The sequence below is a fragment of the Chroicocephalus ridibundus genome, chromosome 2 (assembly GCF_963924245.1).
Source record: "Chroicocephalus ridibundus chromosome 2, bChrRid1.1, whole genome shotgun sequence".
NCBI classification, from domain to species: Eukaryota; Metazoa; Chordata; class Aves; order Charadriiformes; family Laridae; genus Chroicocephalus; species Chroicocephalus ridibundus.
The window spans coordinates 73,614,131-73,633,382 of record NC_086285.1 but is presented as its reverse complement, the minus strand read 5'-3'; the positions used below and the strand labels follow the sequence as shown (position 1 = coordinate 73,633,382).

Genomic DNA, 19,252 nt, shown 5'->3' with positions numbered 1-19,252 from the left:
CTTTATTATTTCTAATGTGAAGTGGCGTTTGATAGGAAAGAAACTACCAGCTGCTGTTACAGAAATTTTGCTCAAAGGAGATATTATTAATAACTTTAAAAACAGGCTTTCTAAATGGAATCTGATATGTCCCAGTATCAAGACCTTGCACACAAAAAAAAATAAAAATTATTCTCTCCCTTACTTAAAATCTTGATGCTAGGAGCTGTAACGTTTTCATTTGTGTGTAAAATAGGGATATAATTCTGTGATTTTGCATGTGTCCCTTACAGCATAAAAATTGGTGTAAGAGAAGAGAATAATTGTTGTTATTGTTATTAAAACATTATAAATTATAAACTGTGTATATTAGTATTCTTTAAGAAAGCTCCATAGTTTCAGTGCTAGCCCGTTCTCATTCCTGACTTCCCAGCCTCAACAGAGGCAGAGGGAAAACAGACTTTGTGATCCTGGATGGGGCTGCATGGCCCCATGGGTAGAGGGTGGTCAGGAACCATCCAGCTTAGACTTAGACCATGGATCATAATGACCATCCTAGGGTAAGCAAAGGTTCAACACAGATATTTCACAGATCTTTCCCAAATCTTAATAACCCCTTAAGGCAAGTGGAATGCTATCGGGCTTCTGTGAAACTGTTGTGAACAGAACATCACAATCAGGCATCTCCAGAAATTGCTCTGCACAAGTTTTATGTTTGAGATAACAAACCATATTGTTTTGATCCTTATCTGTCTGTTCTCATTTGAGGTTCCTCATTTGCAAGCAAGCTAATGGAGATAGCAGCTTTCATTTTTAATTATTTCTGCACCTTATTTATGTGTCTTCTGTTGTCATTCTGCTTTCCTCCAACTATGAACAGATGGGGAACTTTCCATACCAAATGAAGAAGGAGCTTTGGAGAATGGGCAGCCTCTGGGCTCCGGGCAAGTGCTGAGCTCCAGCCAGGTGTCCCTGCCAGCCCTAGCAGAACTGGAGTCAGGTCCAGCACCTGGGGAACCCTGCTCATACGAGGTGCTCCCAACCACAGAGATCATGGATGGGACAGGTAACATCTTGTTTATATTATGATGTAGATACTCTAAGCTGTTTGAAACAAGTTTTTGACTTCTTACATTTGATGTCTAGCCCTGAGAAATCCTTGTCGTAGGCAAAGGAGAAGGAGGAGCACACAGATTGTCACTGGATGCTCTATGAGAAATTTTGACTGACTAGACGTAGAAGTAACCTCTACTTCTACGCAAGTAACCTCTTTGTGAGTAAGGCAAAGTCCCTGCACTTTGTGAACGTTTAAGAGTAGATTTCTAACTCCCTGGCTACGTCTCAGCTGTGCCAATGAGCTCTAGAGCAGAGAGCTGATAAGATTTTTAAACCCTAGGGTACAACGTCATGCCATTTAGCTGCTGTGTGGTGTTGGGTGACGTTCACACCATGCATCTTTCAGTAGCTAACACAGCCAGCTGCCCTACCTTGGGTGAGGCCCTCTGCACTTGCCCATGCAAATGAGACGGCAGTGCTGTACATCTAGGTTAGCTCCTCTTTCTGCATCACTTAATGCCGAGAGTTGTGGATGAAGGTCAAGTGAGGAAAAGCAACCGGTAGAAGTGTTCATCCATGATCCTGCACAACTATGTGGCCTCTTTGAAATGTAGTAGGCCTCCTGAGGTGCTTTTGCATTTATAGGATAAGTTTAGAGACCACCTGCTAACATATGTGGTCCTGAGCAAGCTGTGGTGACAGACCGTCTGAGATGTGACATTTTAAGGCTCTTGATTTGTGTTCAAGATGTGGGAATGCATCCCAGCCTGGCATAAGGGAGCTGGCTTCTGTCAGAGGTAATGGGAAATTCGGCTGTTGTGTAGATGTGTGTTACTCCTGCCCTTTCTCTTTTTCTATCTTTCTTTCTCTCCTCCTTTCCATGTTATATGATGTTTGAGTGAAATCTATTAGTCTTTCTTAATCTGCATTGCTGCGCTGCTTTTCTTGTCTTACCGCGGCTGTATCCGCTGCTGCTTTGCTCGTAACGTTGTTGCGTCTATGATGTGGTTGTGTCCTCCAGTGTCTGAAGAGAGCCCCACATCCAATGAATCCGGCGTCCTCCTCTCCCAAGATCCTACAGCTAAGCCAGTCCTGCTACTTCCCCCCAAAAAATCTGCCGCTTTCCCTGGAGACCATGAGGACACCCCAGTGAAACAGTTGTCCCTCCTCAAACAGCCCCCTGCCCTGCCTCCTAAACCTATTGCCAGGATTTCCAGCCACTTAACTGGTAAGTAGGTGTTCCTGGACCCTCAGCACCACCGTTTCCCCTATAGGAAAAACCCGCCCTTACAGCAAGGTTCCCAGTGTCCTTCCTCCTTCTGTAACGGTGTTTGCACGTGTTGTTGTGTGTAGTGGTGATGTATCTGTGTTGTACCTAGGGCAGGGATCACAGAGCGTTCTCAGGCTCTAACTTCATCAAGGTTGCTTCAGGGCTCCTCCCCTCTCAGCTGTAATTACCCAAGACCGCCGCTGCCTTTCCTAACCCTCCTCACTCCTATTCATCAAGACTTGCCATCACCACAAAAATCGCAGGATGTGCTTTGATGGGACAGGAAATATCAGGAAAATACTAGGATATCTTTAAATGCCTTTAATGAGAAAAGAGGTGAGGGTTGAGGGGAAAGGGAGATTTTTGGTTTCTCCTTTTGCCCTTTGTTGCTTCTCCCCTCAGCTGCCATCTGGGCAGGTCCCCCTGCACACACCCTGTATTTTTCCATGTGTTTGTCTTTTACTTGGCCCCCCAATCCTTACACAGGCCATTCTGTCCCATGGCTTCTTGCCATTTTGCTTCCCTGCTCCCACTCCCTGCCTAACTGCTCCCCCTTTCCACCCCTGCTCTGACTACTCTCCTCCCACTGGTGAGTCCTGATGATGATGGGCAGCTCCAGTTCACAGTGACCAGGATTTTGTTGTCCTACAGTTTATGCTGTAGTTTCTCTCTACTGCACGGCAGCTAGCAACAGTAGAACATACAGGCTCCTTTTTTGTGTCCCAAGTTTTCACAAGTGTCCAGGTTTTTTGGGATTCAAAGCTCTAGGTACACGTGGAAGGAGGATTGGTGGGTCTGCTCTCTCCAGTCTCTCATTTAGACCACCAAAGCAAAGGATGGCTACATTTACATGGACCAGAAAAGCTTCCCTAAGTGCTTGCCTGCCCCTTTTGAACAGTCTGCTCATAATTGCAGCTGCTGCCCAGGAGGCAGCACCTCAACATTCTGAACTGAAGACAAGGTGTGATGCATCTCTTTACTGGGGCTCCTGTCGGTCTTCTCACTGGGTCACTCTTCTTGTGTTAATGCTGCCCTGATCTTTTCAGGGATGATGTGAGAAATGGCCAGCCCACTTGAATATATTCTAAATGTTGGTTTTTTTCCTCACAGTTAATACCCGTTTTGTTCAGGTTAAGATATATATCAGGAAAGAGCTCATTAGGAAAGAACATGTTCTGGTTTTCTCTCATATCTCTACGTAGTCTTTTCATGTTTCTGTTTGGATGACCACACATTTTTTGTTCTGTATAGTTTTGTTCATTTTATGTGAAATCTCTTTACTTTCTTGCCTGCCAAAGTCTACACATAACGGTTAATATTTTGCCTTATACTACAAACTGAACGGGCAGTTCTGCAGCCTGCAAAGCAGTATTAATGGCTTCAGGTGAGGACAAAACCAGCTTCCTATGATCTCCCATAACACTCTGTCCCAATTACAAGAAGCTGCTCAGAAATGAGGCCAACATGGAAGAAATAAAAAAATAGGAATAACATAGGAAAAAACCTCAGGTACTAAAGGTCCTTCATTCATAAGCCTTTCTTTTGTAAGAGATAGCAGAAGAATCAAAGGATGAGGGCTTCTGGTATGGTTTATTTTGCAGCTGGAAATTTTGTGTGAAGTAGAATCAGACTCAAGCTCTCAGCATAAGTCAGTTGCTTGACGGTGACAGCTCTCCAATGAAAGTGAAACAGAACTGTGACTTCTCTTACTTTGTGGTGGCCTTTAGTGGTCTCTCATCCAGTCATAAATAAACTCTTGTGTGTGCACATAGACAGACCCTTGTACATGCATGTACAGAACCCTCAGGGCGGAACAGAGATTCAGATTTAGTCGTAAGGCCCTAATTTAATTGACAGTTATTCCTGGTGGAACTGAAAGCCTCATTTATGCATACCTTATAAATAAAAGTATTTGACTTATTCTGCAAGATCTATTTACTTTGGTGGTCTAAAGGATATATGTGTTGTTCAGTGCCTTGTGTTCTCCACGGGTAATTATTTTAGCTGTGTATAATCTTTGGAAATGAGCAATCAATCCTAATGAAGCACCCTCATCAGTAAGAAGCAGAATTAATGCTATTCTTTTACTAATTACTCCAGAGACATCTTCAGCTTGTGTGTCAGAAAACAAGTAAAATCTGAATTCTGGCATTTGCGGTGAAGACTTTTCTGTTCTGGTTGCATACCCATTTTTCTACTGAAGATTTTGTGAAGAAGGTTGAAGGACAAATTAAAACATACCGGGCTTGGCTAATGGAGAGTGACAGTGGTTTAATGGTCTGGTAACTCTGTTCGTGAAGACTGCAAGGGGGGATGTGATCTTGTGAAGGGTTCTGGTACACATCTGAAAATGCAGAGGCGCCTTAATTTCTGTCTTAAGATATATGTCTATATGTATGTTTATGTGTGCATATGTATGTTTATTTAATAGAAACATGTTTTATACAAACATATATTATAAAAACACTACAGGCATGGTCAGCAGCAAAAAAAAAAAGGGGGGGGGGAAATACAAGACTTGAGGAAAGAGAAGCTTCTTTTGAGTCTGACCACCTTCTTGCTGTGAACTTATCCCAAAGTTCTTCAATAAAGGCATGAAGACTGACTTGCAGGGTTTGGCAAAGGACTTAATACAGGTTTTAGAAATGGAAAAGAAACATTCCTCATCTCTGAAAGCATTTGTGAACCATCTCAAACATCTATCTGCCTGTGCCAAGACAAAGATTCTCCTTCCCTTCGATAAGAAATGCACATAAAAGAAGAGGCCTAAAATAAACATGTAAGAGCATATTTAATTTGGGGGAGAATGAAAAGAAAAAAATCCGTTTTAAAGGTGATGGATGGGAAGAGAAAATTACCTCTAGCAAATATAACTCACACAACCTTGCCATGCTTCTTCTCAAGGCTGAGGCACTGTGGGGAGGGGACAGTGCAGGAATGGGTACAGAGCCAAGGGAGGACTGCAGAGCAGCCACTGGGAGTGGTGCCACTGCCCCTGCAGAAGCAGCTCCGTGCTTTGCCTCACACCATCTCCCATGCTCTTGACGATGCTGCCTCCAAAGGGAACATCCCTATCACAGCACTGGGTGCGGAAGTGCCCACGCAGCCCTAGCAAACAAGCAACCCTAGGAGAAATACATGATCCTTAACTGTTTTGATACCGTTGTTTCACTGCTCTGCATTTGCTGAGCCAGTCGCCTCCTGGTGAGCCTTCTGCTGGGTTTCAGATATGTTTATTATTAGACAGCATTCATGGGCAGAATTTCTTTCATCGTTTTAATTCTCCAATATCCACATGCAGAACTCAGGCCTTTAGGACAACACTTGCAGCCCCCTTCGTTGAAAATGTAGGAGGAGCTGAAATAATCGCCTGGGACCAAATTTAATTGGACTGCTGGGGTAAAGTCCCCAAGTTATCATAGAATCTTTAATGGCCAAAAGTGACAAGACTGGTCGTATCTGATTTGATAGAATCATAGAATCATAGAATCATAGAATTGCTGAGGTTGGAAGGGACCTTTAAGATCATCGAGTCCAACCTTTAGCCTACCCTGACAAAAGCCACTTCTAAACCATGTCCCTAAGTGCCCCATCTACCCTTTTTTTAAACACCTTCAGGGATGGTGAATCCACCACCTCCCTGGGCAGCCTATTCCAATGTTTAATAACCCTTTCAGTGAAAAAATGTTTCCTAATATAAAATCTAAACCTCCCCTGACGTAACTTGAACCCGTTTCCTCTCGTGCTATCACTTGTCACCAGGGAGAAGAGGTCAGCCCCCACCTCTCTACAACCTCCTTTCAGGTAGTTGTAGAGGGTGATAAGGTCTCCCCTCAGCCTCCTCTTCTCCAGGCTAAACAACCCCAGCTCCCTCAGTCGTTCTTCATAAGGTTTGTCCTCCAGACCCCTCACCAGCTTTGTAGCCCTTCTCTGGACACGCTCCAACACCTCAATGTCCTTCTTGTAGCGAGGGGCCCAAAACTGAACGCAGTACTCGAGGTGAGGCCTCACCAGTGCCGAGTACAGGGGGATGATCACTTCCCTAGTCCGGCTCACCACACTATTCCTGATACACGCTAGGATGCTGTTGGCCTTCTTGGCCACCTGGGCACACTGCTGGCTCACATTCAGCCGGCTGTCAACCAGCACCCCCAGGTCCTTTTCTGCCGGGCTGCTTTCGAGCCACTCTGCCCCAATCCTGTAGCGCTGCATGGGGTTGTTGTGACCCAAGTGCAGGACCCGGCACTTGGCCTTGTTGAACCTCATACCATTGGTCTCAGCCCATCGGTCCAGCCTGTCCAGGTCCCTCTGCAGAGCCAACCTACCCTCAAGCAGATCAACACGCCCGCCCAGTTTAGTGTCATCTGCGAACTTACTGAGGGTGCATTCGATCCCTTCATCCAGATCATTGATAAAGATATTAAAGAGAACCGGCCCCAGCACCAAGCCCTGGGGGACACCACCTGTGACCAGACACCAACTGGATTTAACTCCATTTACCACCACTCTCTGGGCACGGCCATCCAGCCAGTTTTTTACCCAGCAAAAAGTACACCTGCCCAGGCCATGAGCAGCTAGTTTCTCCAGGAGAATGCTGTGGGAAACAGTGTCAAAACCTTTGCAAAAATCCAAGTAGATAACATCCACAGCTTTTCCCTCATCCACTAAGTGGGTCACCTTATCATAGAAGGATATTAGGTCTGATAGGCGTGACCTGCCCTTCACAAACCCATGCTGACTGGGCCTGATCACCCTTTTCTCCTGCATGTGCCATGTAATGGCACTGAGGAGGATCTGTTCCATGACCTTCCCAGGCACCGAGGTCAGACTGACTGGCCTGTAGTTCCCCGGATCCTCCTTCCGGCCCTTCTTGTGGATGGGTGTCACATTTGCTAATCTCCAGTCAGCTGGGACCTCCCTGGTTGTCCAGGACTGCTCATAAATGATGCAAAGTGGCCTGGCGAGCACTTCCGCCAGCTCTTTCAATACCCTTGGGTGGATCCCATCCGGCCCCATAGATTTGTGCACCTCCAGGTGCTGAAGCAGGTCCCTCACCGTTTCCCTTTGGATTACAGGGGCTTCATTCTGCTCCCCATCCCTGTCTTCTAGCTCAGGGGTCTGGGTACTCAGGGAACAACTGGTCCTACTGCTGAAGACTGAGGCAAAGACTTCATTAAGTACCTCAGCCTTTTCCTCATCCTTGGTCACTATGTTGCCGGCCCCATCTACTAGAGGACAGAGATAATCCTTAGTCCTCTTCTTATTGTTAATATAGTTATAGAAACTTTTTTTGTTGTCCTTGACAACAGAAGCCAGGTTTAGTTCTAGCTGGGCTTTGGCCCTCCTGATTTTTTCCCTACATAGCTACACTAGATAGACTAGATAGACAACATATACCCCAGTGGTGTAAAGCTCCTTTAGATCTCGATTCACTAGGATGTTACTTCTTACTAGCACAGATAATGTTTTCTGAAATTAATTAGATATTTTCCATTCAAACAACTGAATCACCAGTAGCCGATAAAGTCCCCTAAAACAGCAGAGAACAAAATATATGCCATTAAGCTGGGATCTCAGCAACACCTGAGTGTATTTGAGCCCAAATTTAGCCTAATAGTACAGTAGGGTGTAGCCTTGGCTGTATCTCGCCACTCAGCTATTGTATTTAAGCTTTGAAAAAATCTTTTGCATTTTCTTGCTTTCTTCATTCAGGATTTTGATGAGAGGCATGGCACATTTTTAGTTCTGAGATTGTGCTTTCTAGTTATGTCTCTGTAGAGTAAGAACTAATTCATAATTAGAGGCAAACATTTAACAGGGTAGGAAATGCTACAAGTCCCCAGAAGTTATTTCTGATAACGCAGACAAGCCAAGGATGAGGTTTGAGACCATGGATGCCTGGTGTCCTGCTGCATTGCCACAACACAGCTGGATGTTAGTTACAGCATTACAAAAATATTTACAACTACAATTTATCCAATAAATATTCTCAGCGGTATTTTATAACACAACAGTCACATGTGTCTCAGAAGGCTCCTCTGTAGATAAGCCCAAGACATTATCCACAAGCTTCCTCCTCTGTGACGTCACCTCCTGCTGCCTGCTCTGGCAGGCTACGTTCATGAAGATAGGTTACATTCATCTGGGGGCAATGGACGTTTCACTGTGTGCTTGAAGGAGAAGCAGCAGAGCAAAAGCAGCTCTCCTTCACCAGCAGTCCCAGGCTCTCATGAGAAACTGGACCCTGATGCAGTTGCTCTCTCCACACTTCCTCTGCCTGCCACTACCTGGAAGGGAGTACCTAGCACTTAGAGGCAGCAGGAAATCTTCTCATCCTTGAAACCCTCTTCAAGGCTCTGCATGGGAATTCATGCAGAGCTGTACTTTTCAGCCTTTAGGCTAAGCATGCTTGGTTTGTATTCTCCGAATTCAACTTGAACCTTGGATGCATACATGGTGCAGAAGAACAGCAAAAAGTATCAGTCTCAAATCTTCCCTGAAGATATGGCTGGAGATCTTGCTGTAGTCAGCAGGAGATCCATGGCAGATCTTTCAGAATGGTTTTTAACTTGTCTTTCTGAATCTGATCAAAATACTCATTGATAGAAGAAGAGAGAATCCCACTGTTCAGACACAAGTGATTCACAGGGAGAAGACCTCAAAATGTAAAAGCTACTTGTCCAGATTCTACCAGCAAATATCTGGTCCACCACCCCATTTCCGCTATGGAGCTCCCTCAACAGGCCATGCTAGTTTTTGCACGGTTTTTTTGCACATTACAGAATTACTTACTTGGATGGGATTTAAAGAGTAAGTTGTTAATGACAAGTTGTATTACTTGTATATAGTACAGCAAATGTCATAGTATAAGGTGATTCAGGTGTGAAGGAACCTCAGCAAGTCTCTAGTCCAACCTCCTGCTGAAAGCAAGTCCAGCTATGGGATCAGACCAGGTTGCTCAGGGCTTCATCCAGCCAACTCTTGAAAACCTCAAAGGATGCCAACTGCACAACCTGTCTGGGCAAATCTGTTCCATTGTTTGGCTCTTCTTATGGGGGAAAATGTTTTCCTTATAGTCCAGTCCAGAACCTTTCTTGTCTCCTCCTTCCACTATGCACAATGGTGAAGACCCTGGCTCCACCTTACGGATAACCTCCTCATAGGTACTGGAGGACTGCTGTTAGGTTCCCTTCCACAAGCTATCTTTTCTCCAAGCTGAATAAGCCTCAGTCCCTCAGCTTCTTCTCACAGGTCAGGTGATCCACCCCTCGACCATCGTGGTGGCCCTCTGCTCAACTCTTTCTAGGTTTTTTATATCTTTTGATGTCTTTCCTGGGGGGCCCAAAGCTTGACACAGTAATGTAGATATGGTCCAAGGTGTGCTGAACAGAAGGGGAATACTCCCTTGATCTCCTGGCTGTGCTTCTACTTGTACAACCCAGGAGGCCCTTGGCTTCCTTGCTGTCAGGGTACAATGCTGGCTCCTGTTTGGCATCACAAGGAGTCAAGAAAGAGCTTTTCTCCCGCTGGCAGGATAGCAAACAAAGCCAGCTCTGCAACAAGCCCAGGATTCCCAGGTATGCCCTCTTACTCCAGGCAGTAGTTGTGCTGGGGGAGGATTCGAGGATTTTAATGAGCTTTTCTAGCAGCCCTGCTGGAGCAGTATTTGCTACCATACATCCAGAACTTCCTAGCACTCTATCTGCAACAGGTGTATCTGCAACATGTGCTGACCAACTGGCTGGGAAGCATCAGATGTGGTGTAGTTAGTGTACAGGTTCAGACTACTCCAAACACATCAGAACAACCATACATGGACCTTCTGTGCAGTGAATAAAAGTATATTTACCTATCTTCCCAAAAACCCAAGAGGAAATGCAGCAACTATAGGTCTTAGCAAAATGATCTGTATGGAAGGGGTAAGGGCTGGCCTCTTTGTCATAGCTCTAAAGTGCAGCAAATATTTTGGCATCCACAACTATCTTTTAAGTAATGTATTGTCATCAGCAGTGGGAAGGTTTCTATCTCTAACATCTCTTTCATCAGTTCTGGCAGTTATTACTTAACCGTGCACAGGGCTGAGTAGTCATAACCCTGCTGGGAACCAATATCTTGCAAATTGCTGATTATTCTCTTGAGCATAAAGAACCTCAGCCAAAAGAGATTAATCAGACTTGCACACCTGGCTTCACACAGTTTGCTTCTCCTCTGTCACATGAGTGCTTTGTGCAATGATTTAAGACTCTGGTAATGTTCCACTGAGAAGACACTTATCACAGATTCCATGTTCATATTTCCACTGTCCAGCTTCATATTCATCTACAGATATCCACGTCTGATGGATATTCCATGCTGGAGACAACAACAGTTTCCACCCCTGGTTCATACATCACATACATTCTGAAATTAAAACAAACAGGGGAAAGAGCTATAAAACGCAGTCATCTCACTCTGACACGCAGGGACAAGTTGTTCTCTCGTTTACTCCAGGTGATGGTAGCACAGTTTATAACAACGTGCCTGGAGCCCATGGATTTAAGCAAGGTCCCATTTGGTCGGCACACTCACTGATCTGACCATGAAGGAAAACTTGCAGTACAAGGTCTCTATTACTGATGTCAGTGAAGATATACTGATACATTTCCAAGCGAGTGGATCGAACTCTCCTCCCATTGCAGTCATTCTCCTTTTAGCCGTTTCTTTTAACAGACAAGTAGAATTCTCCTGAAGGTGAAGGGCAGACAAGTAGATTTAATGCCTCTGGTTAATTTTCAAGGCTCTATTTAGGTATTAGGGTCATATTCAGACAGGCTTAACAACTTGGGTGAAACACAGTCAGTCCCAACAAAGCCTTACATTAAAAATAATGGACAAGATTTTTGGCAGGTGTCCAGTGGAGTCACCCAGCACTGATACCACTGGAAACCTGTTGATGTGAAGGATTTCTTTAAATTTAAGTGGAAACTAAAGGTCTGTACCTTTGTTGTGAAGACCAGAAATGAGAGTATGCACATCTGATTCATGATGGAGTACATGGTTACTCAGGGTAATTAAGCTAGACTTGTTCTCCCATACAACTCCAAAGCTGCAGTGTCTCTGTCACAACTCTACTAGATGAATGCTTGCATGAGAAAGGAGAATATATTTTCACTATATTTTAGAAGAAAGATGGAAGGATTCCTGTTTGCTTTATACCTGAATCATTTGGCAACATTCCCAGCATACAATATTGCTCTAATCTTCAGGATCACAGAAGGCAGAAACCCAGTTGATACTCCCAGTTTTTCTTTTGTCAGAAGCAAGAGATGCCTGCGGTTGGGATCTCTTTGAATCCACCGTTAAGGAGGACTCCTCTGCGTCATACACAGAGTGGTGGGGCATCCAGGCACAGGCACTGTCAGATGAAGACATTAATTGAGATACAGCAGAAAAGGATCTAAACCCAACCGTCAAACCTTCACTGTTCAAAATGGAAGTGTGGATCTCAGTGTAGTAGTCTTTGTAATTCAGGACCACCTCTAGAAGTGAAATTGCCGTGAGCACAAATGCATGAAAGCACTTTGTTACTACAAATCCCATCGGAGCCTTATTCTCAAGGCTGTATACAATTTACTCTTTACTCTTTCTGTTATTTACCTTTTATTGAAGATGGTGTGCTCTTTTATGCAGCATGCAAAGAGGAAATATACACAGATAATGTAAGAAAAAAACAGTAACTTGCAGACCTTCCTGTGCTTGAATAGAAAATTCCTGAAAGTATTTTTTTTCTGCCGTACAGAAGGCAATCTGCTTTAGAGGAAAGGGCAGTGCCCTGCCATTTGGCAATCCCACGAGTTAGATTTCAGCCTTGGTGGAGCCGTCAGAAGAATTTTTGCCCTCATGAGACACATCAAGTGGATAGGATATTGCATTGAAAGCTGAAAGACTTGAGTTCTACTCTCTGTAACTCACCCACTCCGCAATGTGGAAAGACCACTTCCTTCTCATGCCTCTCTTTCATCTGTGCAGAGCCTTTGCCTCTCCTGTGGCTTTAGCCTATAAGCCCTTTGAAGGAAGGGAAGACTTACCATCAGTGCATTGTTCCTAGCGCAGTAAAAACACTAGTATCAAGTGAATGCTGTGGCTGCAATGAAGCTACGACTAGCACTAAAAAAAGTCTAATGTCATATGTGAACTTGGCTCCATGCATCTTTTTCCACGTTACTGCCCTTAATCGTTTTCAAGAAGTGTTAGTGCTTGGAAGTCCTAGTATCAACCTTGTGCACCCTGGCTGGTAGATACGGATATTAATACAGGCAATACCCAGAACAGGCCAGGAGGGAGGAAGGAATAAAGGGGGCGAGGAAAAGGATAGTTAATGCTTTAGCATCTAGAACCATCTAGAAAAGGACTTTAGAAATCTGATATCGCTCAGGAGGGTGATGACTTTTGAAACCTGGAGGGCAACATTTTACTCCCAAGCTTTCTCAGGTCAAAAGAAGATTCTAGCTCTTCAGTTCTTTTACCATGTTACAACAAGAAGACTGAACTGAAGCAACAAGAGGCCAAAAAGCATGCAAGCCTTGACGGCAGAGCTGCATTACAGCACCAAGTATCTGTGGTATTCCAGGCTGGAAAGGGCCTGGCCTTCCTCCTAAACACAAACTCACAGTTGCAGCTCACAGCATTTATATTTGCTTTTATTTTTGCTCTTAGCATACACAGTGGCCTTTTCCCACACCCATCTTGGGAACTACAAGCCCTCCCATTAACTTATTTTCCCTTCTGAAAACACTTCACAGTGCAACTCCAAAAATCTCCGTCCTGCAGTTGAGTCCTGGCAGACAGATTTGCTTGTGGACCTTTCATTGATTTCCCGTAGAAGTCAGGGAAGCCTTTGCCTGGCAGGTCAACTGTGTGATTCAAGGAATATGCCTAGTGTTAAAAAGGTTAAAATGCAGTGCATGAGTCCAGAGAAAAGTGCCTGTCAAGTCTTCTGTAAAAGAATACATTAATCCTAACAATTTTCTGCCCATTACCATTTTCTCCTCCTGTACCCTTAGTTTTTCCAGACCACTCCTGTTTAGTATTCAAACCCTATTTCTTTTCTTTCTTGCCCTGTAGTGTAATTTTTAACACCAGATGCTTTGCACATTACAAAGCCGTAAGAAATGTGACTTGTAGTAATTGCACTGCAGTGGCTGAGAAGGATCAGGAGTCCCTGAGCCTTTGCTCCAGCAGCGGTGGGGGTGAGTCATCCTGTAACTTCAGACACCAAATTGCCTTTCCCCTGTTTGCGTGCCTGATGAGCAGAAGACATCACGCTTACCTCACAGGGCTGTTTTGGAGGATTAGAGCTTTGAAGCGTCAAAGTGTGCCACGAGCCTTGTTAAGCATTGCTTAACGCGCTTATTTAGGGGCATGCACAGCCCTGGGATGGTTTTTGTGAGAGTCGGAAGTGCCACAAAACAACAGTATTTTTTCTGAAGACCGTGCTAAGTGCATGCGATGCAGAGTTGTTTATCGCAGCAGGGAAGGGGTGCGCACTGCCGTGTTGACTAGTAGCCTCAGTACCTGCTCGCCCAGGCAGATACTCTGATCTCCATCTTAGTGACGTGAAAATTAACACCAGGGCCTCTCTTTCTTCTGTTTTAGATCCTGGCGCTCCTGTGAAACTGCCTTGTATGCCAGTTAAACTGTCACCTCCACTACCTCCAAAGAAAGTCATGATTTGCATGCCTTTAGGGGGGCCAGACCTCTCTCTCTCGTCCTATTCCACGCAGAAGAGCTCCCAGCAGCCTTTGACCCAGCACCATCACACTGTCCTGCCATCCCAGTTAGCAGCTCACCAGCACCAGCTCCAGTACGGCAGCCACAGCCAGCACCTGTCTTCTGGGTCCAGCACGTTGCCCATTCACCCTTCAGGGTGCCGGATGATAGAGGAACTGAACAAAACGCTAGCCATGACCATGCAAAGGCTAGAAAGGTAATGGATCAAGTTTTAAAATTACATATTGATGTGCACTGTTTCCTGGTAACCTCAGTATCAATACCACCACTTGAGTTATGTTGATAGTACTTGAATGAGGCATCCCCTCTGGGGGTCTAACAACTTCAGGAAAGTCACTGCTGGTGAAACAGAGATGGGGAAGGAGCCTTTCCAGGCTCGTTTGACAAGTTTGTATCAGAAAGGAGAAAAAGACCAAATTTCCTGAACCCTGTTGTCCTGCTCAAGGAGCTAGATAACACAGCCAGCGAAAAAGATGTTAATAGGGCATGCCTGGCTTGCAATATATACTGCAGAATGCGTAACTGCAAAGCTGTGGTTATGTGGAGGATTGCTAAAAAAAAAAGCAGAGGAAGTGGAAGATTCAAGAAAGAGCAATAAAAACTAAATGTGACGCTCAGCCAGGGCATCTGATTAGTATTACCGATTAGCTCAAAACAACCCATGAGGACTTCCTACAAGTCACTCGGAGGGGTTTTAATATACTATTTAAATTAAGTTATACGCTTGATCTTAAAATAATTATTTAACCCATTCCACAGCAGCTACCTTCTTAGCCATTTGCATCTGGAGGAAGGTTGTACATTTGATCAGAAGAGCCTTACCTACCTTGGGGCTGTTTTCTATTACTGTCACTTGCGGGTATCTCTGAAGGCTGCTTCAAATAGTCTGAGTAAGCGAAGCGTGTTGTATAAATGCAAGCTGTCCTCATAGACTGCAAGATCAGCAAGCTTTGGAAAATTTATTTCATCTTGTAGAGGAAAATTGAGCAAGTCCCAGAATAGGGAAGGTAGTCCAAAAACCGACATGTTCTATTTAGTACCAAGGGCAGCTTTGTGTCCAGCTTGTTCTAGGAGCATCAGATCATCCTTCTCTTAGACGGGATGTGAAAATATTTAGTCTAACGGACAAAATGCCTAATGATTTGCCCCAATACCTCTTTGTGATAATACTACCTTTGTTATAGTGCATAGTTAAAAATAATTCAATTAGGGATCCAGACTGTCCCTACTGCATGAAAAACAGTCAGGGGACCAGAGGCTGTCCCACACTGCCAGCTTATTTTAGTACCGGATGGCAAGACCTCTGTAGTTCTATCAGGGGGCTCTGATGTTTCTGCAGCATGGGAGAAATCTCTGCTGGGGAAAAACTGTTAGGGCTGTGAGGGAGGTTCCTCTTCCCATTAGTAAAAGGGCTGTAGTGGTAGGATTGAAAAAAGCATCCGCATTCCCCCTTGCGCCCAGTGACTACTCAGTTACCGGCAGGGCTGGTCAGATGCATCTACATCACCCCAGAGTTTGGTGCGCCAAACACAGAGGGTAGCTGGTGTCTCCCAAAGGCTCCTTTGGGGCTGCATAGCCCATGCTGTCCCCAGCATGGGTCTTACTGCCTGGCTCACAGTGTGGGCAGAAGGCTCTTTGTTATCCCGAGCCCAGTGATATCTCTCAGAGTATGACTTCATTGTGGCATCTGTTGCCCCACAGCAATGAATGCTCCAATTTCTAGGCATCCATCATGTTTATGTCTACGAATATGTTTAACTGATTTAAAGAAGGTGATGCTGTTTGGTTTTAACTATTGATTTGAAGCTGAAGCACTGCTGCTTGTTAAAAACGGAATAAGCAAGGATTCGTTTCCCAATATGAAGCAATTGCCTCCCTTTGCAGAAGAACATAAGAAAAGGTTGCGGCACTGATATTTCACATTTAAAATGAAAATTAATTCTCGTTCATGATATTGCAGAGGGTTGATTTTTTCATAGCCTTTTTGCGTTGATTAACTATTATTTCAATCATGAAATAAAGTATTGAGTACTTCAGTTATTCTCGGTGTCAAAACAAATCAATAGCGTTTGCATTCACAAGAGAGGAAATAGGTGATGACTGTTTTCTCTGCAACAGCAATTGTTATTTTCATATTATTTAGAGGTAAAAGTATTGCAGAGTATTTACAGGTCTGTGGAGTTGACACTTGCTGTTAAATTCTTAAATGTTTTTTTCACGCTGCATTATGATCTTAGTAAATTTGCTGACTTTTTCTGAAGATTTTTAAAATATATGCATTTAACTTGGGAGAGGATTATTTGCACCTAATGCCACTGTTTTCCAGTATTTTTGACAGTATTTCTTTTCCCTTAATTGTATAAAATCTGGATTAAACCCAATGGGAATAATACTGCAGTATTTGTCATCGGACACGTCAGTCCAGAAGTCTTGAGGGCCTGTTAAAACTGCAAAGATCCTGGATCTGCTTTCCTCCATTTAAAATTTGGTAGTGTGCTCACTTCTGTTGCATGCATAGGGTATGCAAGTGACATCCTGAGCTTTACTGTTCCTTCCAAGGTAGCAACGTACTGGGTCACTGCTGTTGGGTTAATAATCTTGAGGAGATGAGAGAGCCTGACAAGTCTCTGAGGCACCTTCTGGGGAATGCTAAGTTCATTGGCAGCATTTATTTTTGCTGATCTCAGTCTTTATCTTGAAAGAATCCTACGATTTTATAGAATAATTGCCATGATGCTGCAGTAGTAATGCTGCCAAGTCTGGTAATTTGGGGAATTATTTAGAATAGCATTTTGTTTTTAATAAGGGAGGATCATGAAGACAAGTGCAGAGAAGTTTTCTGCTCTAAATTTTTTCTTTTCTTCCCTGTGTCTAGTTTCTTTGGTCCTGGTGCAGTGGAAGCTCCTCAAGTCTGTTAAACTCTGTTTCTATGCACTGAATCTGTAACCAGTTCATATCGATTCCACATTTTGCCCAGTAAACTTTTCTTAGGTCTCACCAGGACCCTGAGTGTGGACAGGAACATAGAACAAAAGACTAAACCACCCCCTTCCTCTAGCAACCTGGATTTTTTTTGCTTTTGCAGATGAGGTCTCTGGAATTCAGCTAGTCTCACAGCATATGAAGACTGATACTTGAAATCAGTGCTTTGCCAATGAGCCAGAAGCTTGCCAAAATAAAATGAGCTGTCCCTCTGTACTGGCCTGGAAGCCAGAAGTTATTTTGCTGTGTTTGACCCTGAAAAAGCTACTGAGCTTCTCTATCTCTCTTTTCCCCTCTGCAGGAGTGGTTGCGGTTACTACCTCACCTATATCTAGTGCATATTAATAATTTAATGTCTTAAGGTACATTAAAAGCATGTAATAGCTATTCAAGTCCCAGTTGTTCTTATGACTTCAAATGGCAGTTAATTCCTGGATTTTTTTATTCAGTTTTATTACAGACATTATAGAACATTAAGTTCATTTGCGCACTTAACGCTTTTGATTGCAAACATTTTCTGGTACTCGTAACATCTATTCATAACCTATTCTCAGAAGGGCAATCTGTCCCTTGTCATAGTATGACTATTATGATGTGTCATTTGTGCTGCCAGTTTGCCTCTATTTTCCCTGATAAATTACCGGCTTTATAATAGATTAAGCTGAAACAGAGAGGAGTGTAACTTCCATGCAACCTTTTTTCTGCAACCTCGGTTGCTAATTTGTGCCCTACTGCAGACGACTTTCTACTTCAGCCCAAAGGGTATGTGTCAAGCATAAGTAAAACTCTAGATTCGGGTACCATTTTTTACCTTTTCAGAGTGCAGTTTAAGAGTTGGTGAAAATCTGATAAGCCCTGGCACCGAAAGCCACAGGTTTCATCCTCCTGACTGAAATGAATTTGAGAAGAAAGACCGTGCCCAAAAGCCACGTATCACAAACAGCAGCAAAAGAAGCTTTAGAAACCGTCTTGTGCCGCTGGAATGTATCTTTCATTTTGACTTAGGGAGGCAGCTTCTTGATCTGAAATAGCCTTATTCTGCCTTGCCCATATGCTTCTCAGTCTGTCTGGTAAGACGACAATTAATTTAAATTACTCTATGGGCTATTGTACACTAGCAGCTGAATCAAGGCCTCAGTTTGTTCAACCTATGTACTAAAGAGCTGTTAAGTGGCAATCTCTCACTCGGGGCTAGAATTGCCTCTGTGGCAGAGCAGTGAAAAATCGCTGTGTGCAAAAAGACAGTGTGTGAGACCAGTTCCTCTGGGACACCTCATTCAGCTTCAGACTGTAGATTTATGAAATGAAATGCATTAGACATTCCTGCCAGTGTCTTGTAAATCTTATAAAATGTATTTGAGTCAGAAAACATTTATCTTCCATAAAACTTGTCAAGAGAATTGCTTTTTGTCTAAACTTTAGCATTGCCTAAGGACAGAAACACTTAATATTTATAGCTCTGCCTTCTCTCTCTGCCTCCCACACATATGCCTGTATTGTAGAGATGTAAATGCAATGGTTTGAAGATTTTTCAGATTTTTGTTTTAACTGATAAGTACAGAAGAGTGTACTGTGGATCTGAAAACATGCTGATAAAAATGTAACTCTTTATTCCAAAATCAAAGAGGCCGGGATGACAGATGAGGACTGTACGTTTTTTTCCCACTAGATCTTACAGGAGGGTTTTCACTTTTTTTCTTCTTAGATTTTGTCTGTACCATGAGTCACTCACATGCTTAAATTCTGATTTTTCATTAAAATCTTTTCTCACTAGAAACACTGAAAGCTATAGTGGCATCATTTTTTGCTGTTTTGATCACATAAAGATGACGGAACAGTAATTGCAGGTGCTCATACAGGTCAGCTATGAATTACTCAGATCTATGTGTTAAGATGCATTTCATCTTAAAACAAGTGCTTGCTTAGCTGTAGCTTTGCTCTCTAATTTTGTTGAAAAACATGAAGCTGATTTAAAATGGACTGATTGAAACAATAGCATGCTTTTCGGTAAATAATTCTAAAATAATTTTGTGGTGTAGACCACCTGACCATGTGGGTGTGGGGTTTTCGCTAATGACCCAGAGGAATTTATACGCAATGGAAACATCCAGTGACCTTGATTCGTCTTTCTTAAGTATACTGCAATACTGCATGCATTTCACAAGTGCTTTGCTTAGACAGCTGACTTAGTCAAAA

At 43.6% G+C, this 19,252-nt stretch overlaps 1 protein-coding gene across 7 annotated transcripts in view; it reads left to right on the top strand.

The window, feature by feature from the left end:
- The window catches only part of PHACTR1 (phosphatase and actin regulator 1), a 323,130-nt gene that overhangs the window by 249,744 nt on the left and 54,134 nt on the right, over positions 1-19,252 (top strand). For 6 of the 7 annotated variants that reach the window (XM_063325904.1, XM_063325902.1, XM_063325903.1 and 3 more), the window contains 3 exons: positions 860-1,045; positions 2,057-2,263; positions 13,940-14,270. In XM_063325904.1, coding sequence (XP_063181974.1) covers positions 860-1,045; positions 2,057-2,263; positions 13,940-14,270 — 724 coding nt within the window. The remainder of the gene's footprint in view (positions 1-859; positions 1,046-2,056; positions 2,264-13,939; positions 14,271-19,252) is intronic. The other variant, XM_063325906.1, reaches the window with a different exon arrangement.